Genomic DNA, 14,213 nt, shown 5'->3' on the forward strand with positions numbered 1-14,213 from the left:
TTACAATCACGTCAAAAAGTGCAGCCAGAATAACAGCAAAGTAGCTGCATTTGCAATTGTTTAAGATGTTTCCTAGTAACAGATTTAGCCTGGCATAGAACATTTGCTCACTCGTCAGGACACTGTTGTTCAGAGGAGATAGACAAAAACACAGCTAACACAATCACTTCAAACTGAAGCTGGAAAGACTGCAAACTGGCTGCACTTCGTATTGCTTAACCTTTTTTCAATTCATGATTTCGACTGTCTGAGAAACATTGCCTGCCTGTTTGTCTCGCCCCGACTCCGGACAGGTTCATTGCTATGGGACAGCTGGAGATTGAATTTGAATATTGAAACAATGTTGCAAATGTCGGAGGGACAGACAGCAAGGTTTATACAAATCTCTGCTGTTGAAAACAAAATGTTAGTCTAAAAGAAATGTGAGATAATATCTAGATGTTTTTTTATAGTGGATATCAAGTTTATAAATTGCTTGGCTAAACTGATGAGACAGTGGATTGTGCACGTCATAGATTTAGCTGGTGGTAACTTGTGGAATAGACACCATCTGGAATGTGGTTTTAACTAATCAGCATTCAGGATTAAACCCACATGCATAAAACAGATTAAAACAAATACAGGAAACATAAAATAGAACAAATAATACATATATACAGGACACTTGAAACTTGAGAGCAATAAGAATTAGTCAATGTGTGCTGGATTGATACTCCTTGATCCACACTTTGATCTCCATGGAGAAGGATCTAAGTCACTAGTGCATAAGGTAGTGGGGAGGGAATTCCATTTCCTGATGCCTAGGGTGGAGAATGCTGACTCCCAAAAGTGTTTTTCTTCTTGAGGCATGACAGTCTCCTCTGAAAATGTAACATGTAATAGATTATAAACCCTACCTGCAGTTTCTCTTCCACCCAGTTTCCAATTTGAACTTTGTTTGCATACCTCTGCTCTATTCTCCAGCCAGGTTGGGTCCATTTTCCTGTTTGCCCATACTGTACATGGTACTGAACATGGTGTCACATACAGCTGATCATGAGCTGGTTTGGTCCTAATATCAGAGCATAGTTAGATCAAACAGAACGGATGATGGTGCATTCCTCCTGATCTTATTGTGACATAGGCACCAGACAGGAAGAGGAAGCTCTGTTGCTATGGATACAGCAAGCATTTTGTGACTGACAGGCAGAATACGGGAAAAGTATTGGAGGCAAACAGAAGGCACATGACCTGCATTATAATAAGACTTGCATGCAATACTTTAGAATGGTTCCGTATTATTAAATGTCAGAGAATTATGCAGCAGTTAGTCTATAGCTCATACATGCTATACATACTGTATATGTCTTAATTAAAAAAATAATGAATATTATTATATTTTGTGTAGAAATGAAAATGAATGCCTTAATTGATTAAAATAAGAGTAAAACATGTACTAAGCTGTGTAGGTGTTTATTTGCTTTCCCTTACTGTAAACAGAACAAAGTCACTTGCCAGATACATGAAAGAGAGATCAAACTTCAACATCCATTTCTCAAAGTGTTTTTACATAGCTTACAATACTATTTATAGCTTGTGTTGCAGACGGGAAGGTTAGCCAGCCCTTTTTGAAAAAATCCACAAGTCCATGGAAGCCGTCTGGAACATGATGCCATGTGACGTCCAGTCCCAGGTCCAACAGCCTCTTCCTGTATAGGATCCCATCATCCCTCAGCACGTCATACTCACAGGTCAGGATAAAGGCCGGTGGGGTCAGACGGATAACAGCATCCTCCGCTAGGAGTGGCGAGACCTCCGGATCCAAACCGTCTTTGATTATGTGGTACACCTCTCCGTTGTAGTCTAAGGCTGAGTGTACCTGCTGGAGTTCGCCCCGCACCTTGCACTCAGGAGGGAGGTGTTCTGGGGAGAGCCACTCCTTGAAGGCTAGCCTCATCTCAGCAGGGATGTGGTTCCCCTCCAGCAGGTCCTGGCACACTGACGTGTCCCCGTTGAGATACTGCAGGAAGTAGAATGCCACCCGGCCACGGAACAATATGGGCACAGCATGATTCTGCTGGTACGAGGGCAGGTTGAAATCTGCCATCTGCAGAGCTGGGTAAATGAGGACCTGGGCACAGGGAGACAGCAGATGTCCATCTTTTCTCTTGGCCAGACGTTGGCATAGTGCAGCTGCCAGGTTTCCCCCAGCACTATCACCCCCGACTGCCACTCTGCCTGGGTCCACCCCGAACTCTGCCTCTGCCACAGACAGGAAGTGGCACGTGGCAGCGTCACAGTCATCCAGCTGAGTGGGGTACCGATGTTCAGGGGCAAGCCGATATCTAAAAGGCATGAGGGTAGAGAAAGGAGCAACATGTCAAGTCTTTGACAGCTTCACAGCCCTTTTCACTGCATTAATCTGCTTTGGAATCACATTTTGAGGCAGTGAGTCAGAAAGTAAAAGTTACCCAACAGAAATCACAGTGGTTTCAGCCTCCTTGGCAATGTGCCTGCAGACATCATCTGCAGTATCTAATCACAAGAAACAGAAAATGAGTTTTAGACTTAGTAAACAGGGGATGAACATTTTGCAAGACAAGCAATACTCCCAATCGGTAAGCCACGCCCACCTGTCGGGAAAACAACATGTGGTTACCTAAGTTACCCCATTTGCTCACAGCAAAGACTTTACCTTTTTCAAACACAATTTTCTTGTTGTCTGCTTGTTTTAGTCAATTGCAAAGCTACAGTTAAGAAAAGTACATGTCTAAAGATTACTTTTCCATATTGCTTACTCCCAAGCTTTCTCACTACTTCGAAGAAAGAAAAAAAAAACTTTTCATTTATGGTGCTAGCAGCCATGTGAGTGAGTGCCAACCAGCTACCAACCAGAAAATTAAGCTAGCCAAGACCAACACAAACAAACGGACTATACAGCTACTAGTAGTGAATAGAGTTACAAACCGACTAGACCGAACAAGTTAAATGTCTTACATGTGACTAAATGTTTGAAACATACTTAGCTACAGTATATTAGGAAAATATTCAGACCCTTTGACTTGTTCCACTTTTTGTTACGTTACAGCCTACAGTGAGGGAAAAAAGTATTTGATCCCCTGCTGATTTTGTACATTTGCCCACTGACAAAGAAATGATCAGTCTATAATTTTAATGGTAGGTTTATTTGAACAGTGAGAGACAGAATAACAACAAAATACAGAAAAACGCATGTCAAAAATGTTATAAAATGATTTGCATTTTAATGAGGGAAATAAGTATTTGACCCCTCTGCAAAACATGACTTAGTACTTGGTGGCAAAGCCCAAAACAGAGGTCAGACGTTTCTTGTAGTTGGCCACCAGGTTTGCACACATCTCAAGAGGGATTTTTGTCCCACTCATCTTTGCAGATCTTCTCCAAGTCATTAAGGTTTCAAGGCTGACATTTGGCAACTCGAACCTTCAGCTCCGTCCACAGATTTTCTATGGGATTAAGGTCTGGAGACTGGCTAGTCCACTTCAGAACCTTAATGTGCTTCTTCTTGAGCCACTCCTTTGTTGCCTTGGCCGTGTGTTTTGGGTCATTGTCATGCTGGAATATCCATCCACGACCCATTTTCAATGCCCTGGCTGAGGGAAGGAGGTTCTCACCCAAGATTTGACGGTACATGGCCCCGTCCATCGTCCCTTTGATGCGGTGAAGTTGTCCTGTCCCTTTAGCAGAAAAACACCTCCAAAGCATAATGTTTCCACCTCCATGTTTGACAGTGGGGATGATGTTCTTGGGGTCATAGGCAGCATTCCTCCTCCTCCAAACACTGTGAGTTGAGTTGATGCCAAAGAGCTCCATTTTGGTCTCATCTGACCACAACACTTTCACCCAGTTGTCCTCTGAATCATTCAGATGTTCATTGGCAAACTTCAGACGGGCATGTATATATGCTTTCTTGAGCAGGGGGACCTTGCGGGCGCTGCAGGATTTCAATCCTTCACGGCGTAGTGTGTTACCAATTGTTTTCTTGGTGTCTATGGTCCCAGCTGCCTTGAGATCAGATCATTGACAAGTTCCTCCCGTGTAGTTCTGGCTGATTCCTCACCTTTCTCATGATCATTGCAACTCCACGAGGTGAGATCTTGCATGGAGCCCCAGGCCGAGGGAGATTGACAGTTCTTTTGTGTTTCTTCCATTTGCGAATAATCGCACCAACTGTTGTCACCTTCTCATCAAGCTGCTTGGCGATGGTCTTGTAGCCCATTCCAGCCTTGTGTAGGTCTACAATCTTGTCCCTGACATCCTTGGAGAGCTCTTTGGTCTTGGCCATGGTGGAGAGTTTGGAATCTGATTGATTGATTGCTTCTGTGGACAGGAGTCTTTTATACAGGTAACAAGCTGAGATTAGGAGCACTCCCTTTAAGAGTGTGCTCCTAATCTCAGCTCGTTACCTGTATAAAAGACATCTGGGAGCCAGAAATCTTTGTGATTGAGAGGGGGTCAAATACTTATGTCCCTCATTAAAATGCAAATCAATTTATAACATTTTGACATGTGTTTTTCTGGATTTTTTTGTTGTTATTCATTCTCTCACTGTTCAAATAAACCTACCATTAAAATTATAGACTGATCATTTCCTTGTCAGTGGGCAAACGTACATGTCCCGGCTGTTTAAAGGATCGGACCAAAGCGCAGAATGGTTGTAGTTCCACATATTTATTATTAGAGAGAGAAATAACACTACTCAAAAATGAACAACGCACAAACACAAGTGGAAAAACCCCCTACTTAAACATGATCTCCAATTAGAGACAACGAGGACCGGCTGCCTCTAATTGGAGATCATCCCAACAACCCCAACAAAGACATAGAAACCTAGAAAACCCACATAGAAACAGATAACAAGAAAACGACCCAAAAACACCCCCTGTCACGCCCTGACCCCTCTACTCTAGAAAATGACATCTTACAAGGGTCAGGACGTGACAGTACCCCCCCCCCCCCCCCCAAAGGTGCAGACTCCGAATGCAAAAAAAACAACAACAAAAAACAACCACAAAACACAAAGGGAGGGTAGGGAGGGTGACAAATGTCTATGGCGGCTCTAGTGCTAAACCCAGAACCATACTATCCCGCCGATCCTCCAGCAGCGGAGGTGGCTCCGGTTCAGGGCGTAACCCCCATTCCGCCCGCAGATCCCTCCGCTTCTGTAACACCGGACCGTGGATCGTTATCGGAGGAATCGGACTGCAGACCGCCGCTGGAGGCTCTGGGCTACAGACCGCAGCTGGAGGTTCTGGGCTGCAGGCCGCCGCTGGAGGGTCTGGGCTGCAGTTCGCCGCTGGAGGTTCTGGGCTGCAGGCCGCCGCTGGAGGTTCTGGGCTGCAGGCCGCCGCTGGAGGTTCTGGGCTGCAGGCCACCGCTGAAGTCTCTGGGCTGCAGACCGCCGCTGAAGGCTCTGGGCTGTAGAACGCCGCTGAAGGCCCTGGGCTGCAGACCGTCGCTGAAAACTCCAGATTGGGGAGCGTCGCTGGAGGCTCCAGACTGGGGAGCGTCGCTGGAGGCTCCGGACTGGGGAGCGTTGCTGGAGGCTCCGGACTGGGGAGCGTTGCTGGAGGATCCGGACTGGGGAGCGTTGATGGAGGCTCCGGACTGGGAAGCGTCGCTGGAGGCTCCGGACTGAGGAGCGTCGCTGGAGGCTCCGGACTGAGGAGCGTCGCTGGAGGCTCCGGACTGAGGAGTGTTGCTGGAGGCTCCGCACTGGGGAGCGTCGCTGGAGGCTCCGGACTGGGGAGCGTCGCTGGAGGCTCCGGATTGAGGAGCGTCGCTGGAGGCTCCGGACTGGGATCCGTCTCAATAGGTTCCGGACTGTAGGCCGTCTCAGTAGGTTCCGGACTGTAGGCCGTCTCAGTAGGTTCTGGACTGTAGGCCGTCTCAGTAGGTTCTAGACTGTAGGCCGTCTCAGTAGGTTCCGGACTGTAGGCCGTCTCAGTAGGTTCCGGACTGTGGGCCGTCTCAGTAGGTTCCGGACTGTAGGCCGTCTCAGTAGGTTCCGGACTGTAGGCCGTCTCAGTAGGTTCCGGACTGAAAAATGTCGCCGGAAGCTCTGGACTGGGAACTGTCGCCAGAAGCTCTGGACTGGGTCGCCGGAAGCTCTGGATGGGGAACTGTCGCCGGAAGCTCTGGACGGGGAACTGTCGACGGAAGTTCTGGACTGGGAATGCGCACTGGAATCCTAATGCGTGGGACTGGCATGGCTGACACCAGACTGGTAACACACACCTCAGGACGAGTGCAGGGAGCAGGAACAGGACACTCCGGACTGGGCATGCGCACTGGAGGTCTGATGCGTGGGACTGGCCTAGGTGGCGCCAGACTGGTAACACGCACCTCAGGACGAGTGCAGGGAGCAGGAACAGGACACTCCGGACTGGGCATGCACACTGGAGGTCTGATGCGTGGGACTGGCCTAGGTGGCGCCAGACTGGTAACACGCACCTCAGGGCGAGTGCGGGAAGGATGCACAGGACATACTGGGCTATGGAGGTGAACTGGAGACCAGGAATGCTGAGCAGGCCTACTCCTTCCTGGCTGAATGCCAATCTTAGCCCGACACCGGTGAGGAGCTTGCACCGAGCGCACCGGGCTGTGAGTGCGTATGGGCGATATAGTGCACATCACACCATAACCCGGTGCTCGTTCAGTCACTCGCTCCTCAGCACGCCCACTCCGCAGCGCTCTCAACGACAGCACCTCTCTCCGGAATCTTGCGTCAAACTCTGTGCTCGACTCCCTGACTGGCTCCGATTCACTCCTCAGCTCTCCACGGTAAGCACGGAAAGTTGGCTCAGGTCTCACCCCTGACATTGCCAAACTCCCCGTATGCCCCCCCCCAAAAAAAAAATTGGGGCTGCCTCTTGGTGGATATAGCGCCTCGTAGTATCGTCGCTCCATTTTTGCTGCCTCAATTTCCTCCCTCGGGCGGCGATACTCCCCAGCCTGCCTCCAGGGTCCTTTCCCATCCAAAATCTCCTCCCAAGTCCATTCTTCCAGCTGATCCCTACCACGCTGCTTGGTCCTTTTGTGGTGGGTTGTTCTGTCACGGCTGTTTAAAGGATCGGACCAAAGCGCAGAATGGTTGTAGTTCCACATATTTATTATTACCGTGAAACGTTTGCAATACACCAATAACTTGAAACAACAAAACAACAAACCGTGACGCAGAGAGAAATAACACTACTCAAAAATTAACAACCCACAAACACAAGTGGAAAAAACCCCTACTTAAATATGATCTCCAATTAGAGACAACGAGGACCGGCTGCCTCTAATTGGAGATCATCGCAACAACCCCAACAAAGAAATAGAAACCTCGAAAACCCACATAGAAACAGATAACAAGAAAACCACCCAAAAACACCCCCTGTCACGCCCTGACCACTATACTCTAGAAAATTACATCTTACAAGGGTCAGGACGTGACAGTACAAAATCAGCAGGGGATCAAATACTTTTTTCCCTCACTGTAGCCTACTTGGACACCGGCTCCCCACAATTTCCCACAACACAGGGCTCTTCTCACAGGCTTTATTTCCGTATGTGGGAGCATTGCGAACCGGATGTTGGGATTATTGACCCGATTACATGTAAATTGCATAACACAGCAGCTTTTCGTCATCTTTTGTTACAGTATTTCTTTATAACAAAAAAATCAACAACGAAGTTGGCTCTTTTACACTGGGGTCAATGGGAAATAATGTGTGGGCGTGGTCGAGGGGAATTCCTTATTATTACGTGAATATCGACTCGGAGTATATCATCTAGACATTATTTTTGTCTTATCATATTACCCAAACTGCCCAACACCCATCCTCCTCCATGGAAATACACCAGGCCCCTCCTCAGGCCCAGTGAGCCAGTCGTGGGCTCATACACTCTGACTGGCACCTCAGAGAAGGTCAGGTCTTTCACACGTAGGCCTGGGGGAACTGGTCTTATATGGACCAGGAACCGTCTTCTGAACCACCTGGTGAACCTGACCTGATGACACAGACCCAGACGGTCCAGGATACGGCCCTGACAAGACAGAGAAGGGGGGTGCATATCTTATTAAAGGACTAACACATTGTATGCAGCTTTATTCAGGTGGCTTAGCCTATAGCCCATCTTAGAAATAGGGTCAACATGAACCATTGTGAGCTGGAATATTTTTCAATTTCAACCATATAGCTTTTCTTGTTACTTGCACATTAAGCTACAATGAATGCAACAGCTCAGTTAATTTTAAGGAGCCTCTTCACACTTACTAAACGTTGTAGAAATACGGTCTGTGACTCAAATGTAAACTTGGATACTTGCTACGTCTCGACCACTACCCCCAGAGGTTGCGCACAACACTCATCCGACAGTTGCCCACCTTGATGCAGTGCAGTGTATACAGAATTGTCTCGATGAGACAACACTCCTACTGTATATACAGTACTTTTTCCTAATATTTTAGACTTATTTTGAGTTTTTACCTGAAATTGCAGTAACAGCCTGTTACTTTCTGAAATATTGACAGTAGCTGCCGGCTGCACTGAGCCACGAAAAAATAAGGAAGCCCCTCCCCAACATATATATAACGGTGTTGGATCATACAAATAGGATAGGTTTTTTCATTTGTAACGTTGTGTGGTGATTTCAGAGGTGGCATCACAGGTCCCAGAGTAGTGGGGGGGGGTTGTTTTCATGGGTCACAGATTTTTCTTCTGATTTGGTAGTAGGCTAATTTAACCAACTCCGGGCCATAGTTATAGAGTATGACATAGTCATAAATGAGCTGTAAAAAAAAAAATGTTAAAAGTTTTATATGGGCAATGATGGGACCAGATCATTGTTCTAATCAGGTCATACAGTAAAAAAAATCCTGGCTCTCGGGAGGATGAAAACATTCACATTTTCTCAGAACACAAATAAGTGGGCCTATTTTAGGCTATAAATACATAGTTTAGGCTATAAAAACATGATGTTACATTTCCCCTGGCCAGGTCCAGATGGGATCAGAGCGCATAGGCTTCTCTAGGCTACCTGCAGCTGTGGTTATCAGTAGGCTATCGCTGATCAGACTGAAGCACAGACTAATTGTGCATGTTGACAAATCATGCGGCATGATATGTCAACATTTATATGGCTTCCATATAAAACAGCTCTTCACAGTGAATTCACTTATACCCACATTTTCAGTTGCAAATGGATTTCACCACGTAAGGATTTGCATGATGTTGATAAAAATTAAGCCTGGTTTACGTTTAGATTACATTTTAGTAATTTTGTTGTAACATTGTAAGGTAGGTCTACTGTACTTTTACATTCTCATGAGCGGGTTAATTGTTCATTTTTGATAAGTTAACGGTACTTAAGACATCCATTATAGCAATTCTGTGCTTTTGTCTTGAAGCTAAAGTGTAGACTACAGACAAGAAAATAAATCCTGTAATTGTCTGCACATACATGCTTGTGAATTGTTGCATTATTCAAGAGTGTAATATGTTTTGGTTGCATTATTCAATAGTGTAATATGTTACAAAAGAAAAGTTTCTGTCAATGTTGAATTGTGCTTACTGTGATATTTGCGGTCAATTTGAGCTGAGGACTAAGAATATCTGTTGCCAGCCACAATGAAACGTAAGGCAAGGATGTAATGTGAATTGAAAAGTAGAATTCTCTTTCGCCACCCCGCTCCTCAGGCTCGCCTTCATATCTCGTAGTGGGAATAGGGCCATAATGACACCATGACACAGTTAAGGTTTTACCAGTAGGTGGACTTTGTATTGACTCCAATAGAGTGGCAAGGAGGAGGAGGAGCTCTGTGGACCATTCGTGTCCGGAAGTAATTTAGACATTCATTGTAGCTATTGGCGCTCTGTAGAGTTGCTATGAGAATATGAAGGTTCAGAACTTTTGTGAAACATCACAGCACAGTGGACAAATATAGGGCAGCTAGAGATAGATTGGAGGGGTTGAGAGTAGCTGAAGGATGGGACTAAAAACAAACAAAAACTAACTAATGTATACTGTGTCTGTATTATTGTTGTCCATTAGCTACTCCAATTTGGGTAGGGGTGGTAGGGTTAGGGGAAAATAATAAAGAACGAAAATATTTGAAATACATATATACCGAACAAAAATATAAAAACAACATGCAGCAATTTCAAAGAAGATAACTGAGTTACAGTTCATAGAAGGAAATCAATCAATTTAAATAAATTCATTAGGCCCTAATTTATGGATTTCACATGACTGGTCAGGGGCACAGCCATGGGTGGGCCTGGGAGGGCATAGGCCCACCCACTGGGGAGACTGGCCAAGCCAATCGGAATGAGTTATTTCCCACAAAAGGGCTTTATTACATACATAAATACTCCTGAGCACCCCCACCCCCCGATATATGATCCCGCAGGTGAAGAAGCCATGAAGGTCTTGGGCTGGCATGGTTACTCATGGTCTGCAGTTATGAGGCTGGTTGGATGTACTGCCAAATGTTCTAAAACGACGTTGGAGGTTGCTTATTCAATTCTCTGGCAACAGCTCTGTTGGACATTCCTGCAGTCAACATGCCAATTGCATGCTCACTCAAAACTTGAGAAATCTTTGTCATTGTGTTGTGTGACAAAACTGCACATTGTCCTCAGCACAAGGTGCACCTGTGTAATGATCATGCTGTTTAATCAGCTTCTTGATATGCCACACCTGTCAGGTGGATGGATTATCTTGGCAAAAGAGAAATGCTCACTAACAGGGATGAAACCAAATTTCTGCACAATTTGAGAGAAATATGGAACATTTCTGGGATCTTTTATTTCAGCTCATGAAAAATGGGACAAAGACTTTACATGTTGCGTTTATATTTTTGTTCAGTATATATACATATTTACCCCAAAAATATATGGGGGATTGGAAATGATGCAGACAATTACATTGATACAAGCCACAATCTATTTGCAATATTGTAGCTGATCTACCCACTAAAAAAATGACATAACAATAATAATACAGATTAAGTCAGATTTAATCAATAGTCAGTTTAGAAAGGGTTAACGGCACAAGACTGTGTACATATGTGGCTGTGATGGCAAACTCACTAAATATCCTGTGTGGCTCAGTTGGTAGAGCATGGCATTTGTAGAGCATGGCATTTGTAGAGCATGGCATCTGCAAAGCCAGGGTTGTGGGTTTGATTCACATGGGGGACAACTATGAAAATGTATGCACTCACTACTATATGAGTGTCTGCTAAATTACTAAAAATCCCATTGAGGAGAGAGGCTGTCACAGTTCCAAAATCTAGAATCCGCATTTAGATGTAAGTTTTATGCCCCGATATCAGGAGCTGGAGGTGAAAAGTTTGATTAAACAATTCAGAGACTGAAAATAATAAATCAGTGACAAATATTTAAAGAGACCGAATCGATATACAGTTCCGAAATCAGACAGCTGTAACTGTCAATAGTAAATCGAAGCTTAAAACGATGTTTGAGTGAACCTGAATCCCGAAAATGAATTGTGAAGTTGCTTCCGGACACGGTAGACTCCTCCTCCTCACCACTCCAAGCTAATACTGTGAAACTCTGCTGGTATGTCCTTACCCAAACAATGGAACGCCTGAATGACTTTGGCTTTTCATCATGTATTCAGACCTGTTCTCTTATCTACACACTTGACGCTTTATCAGTGTTTAGATTACAGAGAAAGGACAAGCATCTTTTAAAAGAGCAGAGTTCTCTTTTAGTGTTCAAGTACAAGCATGTTTTTCTTTTCACCAAAGAGTAAGAATAAATAATTATTTCTACAGACTTGAACATGATTTGACTTGCATAAAACATAAAATAATAAGCAATAACAATTCCATAGATACTCACCACAATTGATATGCCAACAAACAAGCCATGAACTACATGCAGTTTCCCTCGATTTGCAACCCCTTGAGGAATGTCTGAATTCATCATCTCAGAGTACACTAGACCAATTACCAGAAGGAAGAAGGCTGCAATCACTGCAGCAAAGCCAATTATTAAAATTGCAGTGCTGATGTCCATGGTGCTGTAGTGCGATCCCAAGTAGGCTACAGTAGAAGTAAGTCATTAAGTGTGAATATGTTATCCAGCTGCTTGGGTTTCCTTGCCCCTCCTACAACTTTGTGTACACTCTGCTCTGACCTTGTTCTATCTAGATGACTTTGAGTGCCAGTGACAAAGGAACATTCATCATTTTATTCAATGTATTTTATGGACTAAAGCAATTACACATTAAACACATATTTCACAATTAGATATTTTTATGAATATAGATTTCTATAAATACAATAGTAATAATTCCTTTTAAATGTCCTTTTAAATCAATCGTATAATTTATTGTGAAGCAGACACTGGTATCTGAACTTTTAATGTTAATCTGTAGATGGCAGTGATGCTTAGTGTTAGCAGACCATGTTCTCCGTCAGATAAGGTCTCTAGTCTAGACACATTTGTAATCAAAATGCATGGTATTTCAAATTGAAATCGTATAATGTGGTGTTGTTTACAAAACAATTTATGTTCATTATAATTCAGAATGAAATTTCTGAAAATACTTTGATGGCGTATTTCAATGCATTATGATTTGTAGCTCTGTGAAATGTGCACGGAAATGACAGCAACTGGAGCTGTTTTCTAGGACTAGTCAACCTTTTAGCCGTCCCAGAGAGTCTCTCAGCCTTTTTTCTGAGAAGCTGAGCCCAGCACAAAGCCGCCATTGTCAAGCTGCTCTCTTAAACCCATCCCAGTTTCTGAAAAAGCCCTCCATTCATCAGCTATACCCAGCAAAAATCACAGGGCCTGGCCCAAAAATCACAGACTGGAATCTTGTCTGCAGCCCATGAATTTACTGGATTTGTTTAGGAGGTATTTATGCAGGTCCCTAATTCTTACCATGCCAAGTTTCTGGGACTGACCCATTTCTGTATTGTCACAGAGAGAGAGATGTGTTTCAAGTGACAGATCACTAGATCAGGGGTCTTTATGTCTAGTCTTCACAGCGCCCCATCTTCTCATGCATTGAAATGAACTTTTATCACATGAAGTAGTGTGTAATTATGTATGCCACCATTATATATGCCAAAAGCACCCCTTTTTCATGTCAGCTAGATTGACCAACTTTTACATCACACAGTAAAACCTGTGTATTTACCTGTAATAGGTAGTTCAATGCAGATAGTAAAACCTGTGTATTTACCTGTAATAGGTAGGTCAATGCAGATAGTAAAACCTGTGTATTTACCTATAATAGGTAGGTCAATACAGATAGTAAAACCAGTGTATTTACCTGTAATAGGTAGGCCAATGCAGATAGTAAAACCTGTGTATTTACTTGTAATAGATAGGTCAATGAAGATGTGGCCAACTGGGTTTGAACTCAGGTTACCTGGTCACCACTGTGTTAGCCCACTGAGCTCAAGTCTAGACATTAGCTCAGGGAGCTCATGCAAGACTTAAGGTCTCAGGCAAGGTTACTCATCACGAGGGGGTGGTTCTCCAAAAAATCTATAGAGTATTCAGCACTTTATCTCCTACCGTATACACTTTAAAAAAAGTGTATCAATATATTTTTTTACAAGCAGCAAAACACTCAGTAATAACAAATATCTGATACATTGTGATTATAGACAGAGAGATAGAAAGATACATGTAGAGAGAGAGAGAGCGAGAGAGAGAGAGCAAGAGAGAGCGATAGTGAGTGTGTGTGTGTGTGTGTGTGTGTGTGTGTGTGTGTGTGTGTGTGTGTGTGTGTGTGTGTGTGTGTGTGTGTGTGTGTGTGTGTGTGTGTATGTGTGTGTGTGTGTGTGTGTGCGTGCGCGTGCGTGCGCATGTAAAATCAAATAAAAATGTATTGGTCACATGCACTGAATACAACAGGTGTAGACTTTATTGTGAAATGCTTACTTATGAGCACATTCACAACAATGCAGAGTTAAAAAGTAAGAAAAAGACTTGCTAAATACATTTTAAAAATAAGGAAATAGTAACGTAATAAAATAACAATGAGGTTATATAGAAGGAGTACCAGTACCAAGTCATTGTGCAGGGGTACAAGGTAGTTGATGTAATTGAGGTAATACAGTATGTAGGTAGAGGTAAAAGTGACTAGGCAATCAGGATATATAATAAACAGAGTAGCAGCAGCATCTTATGTGAAAGTGTGTGTGTGTTTTTTTTACGTTGATA

The 14,213-nt window shown here is 44.0% G+C and overlaps 1 protein-coding gene across 1 annotated transcript; it reads right to left on the bottom strand.

The window, feature by feature from the left end:
* Window positions 1-1,436: 1,436 nt before the first annotated feature.
* aadacl4 (arylacetamide deacetylase-like 4) lies at window positions 1,437-12,133 on the bottom strand. The gene is made up of 4 exons (XM_029694271.1): window positions 11,874-12,133; window positions 7,824-8,049; window positions 2,451-2,514; window positions 1,437-2,324 (listed from the first exon to the last, which is right to left on the bottom strand). Exons 1-4 carry the CDS (start codon window positions 12,048-12,050, stop codon window positions 1,535-1,537), a joined length of 1,257 nt encoding a protein of 418 aa, XP_029550131.1. The 5' UTR covers window positions 12,051-12,133; the 3' UTR covers window positions 1,437-1,534.
* Between the last annotated feature and the right edge of the window lie 2,080 nt (window positions 12,134-14,213).

Source organism: Salmo trutta, chromosome 16 (assembly GCF_901001165.1).
Source record: "Salmo trutta chromosome 16, fSalTru1.1, whole genome shotgun sequence".
Taxonomy (NCBI): Eukaryota; Metazoa; Chordata; class Actinopteri; order Salmoniformes; family Salmonidae; genus Salmo; species Salmo trutta.

Bases quoted from the DNA above. Each gene is read 5' to 3' on its own strand.
- aadacl4 (XM_029694271.1), bottom strand. From the start codon at position 12,050: ATGGACATCAGCACTGCAATTTTAATAATTGGCTTTGCTGCAGTGATT. The intron at 8,050-11,873 runs GTGAGTATCTAT...CTGTCTTGTCAG, and splicing joins TTGTTGGCATATCAATTGTG to GGCCGTATCCTGGACCGTCT. The intron at 2,325-2,450 runs GTAACTTTTACT...CATGCCTTTTAG, and splicing joins ACCACTGTGATTTCTGTTGG to ATATCGGCTTGCCCCTGAAC.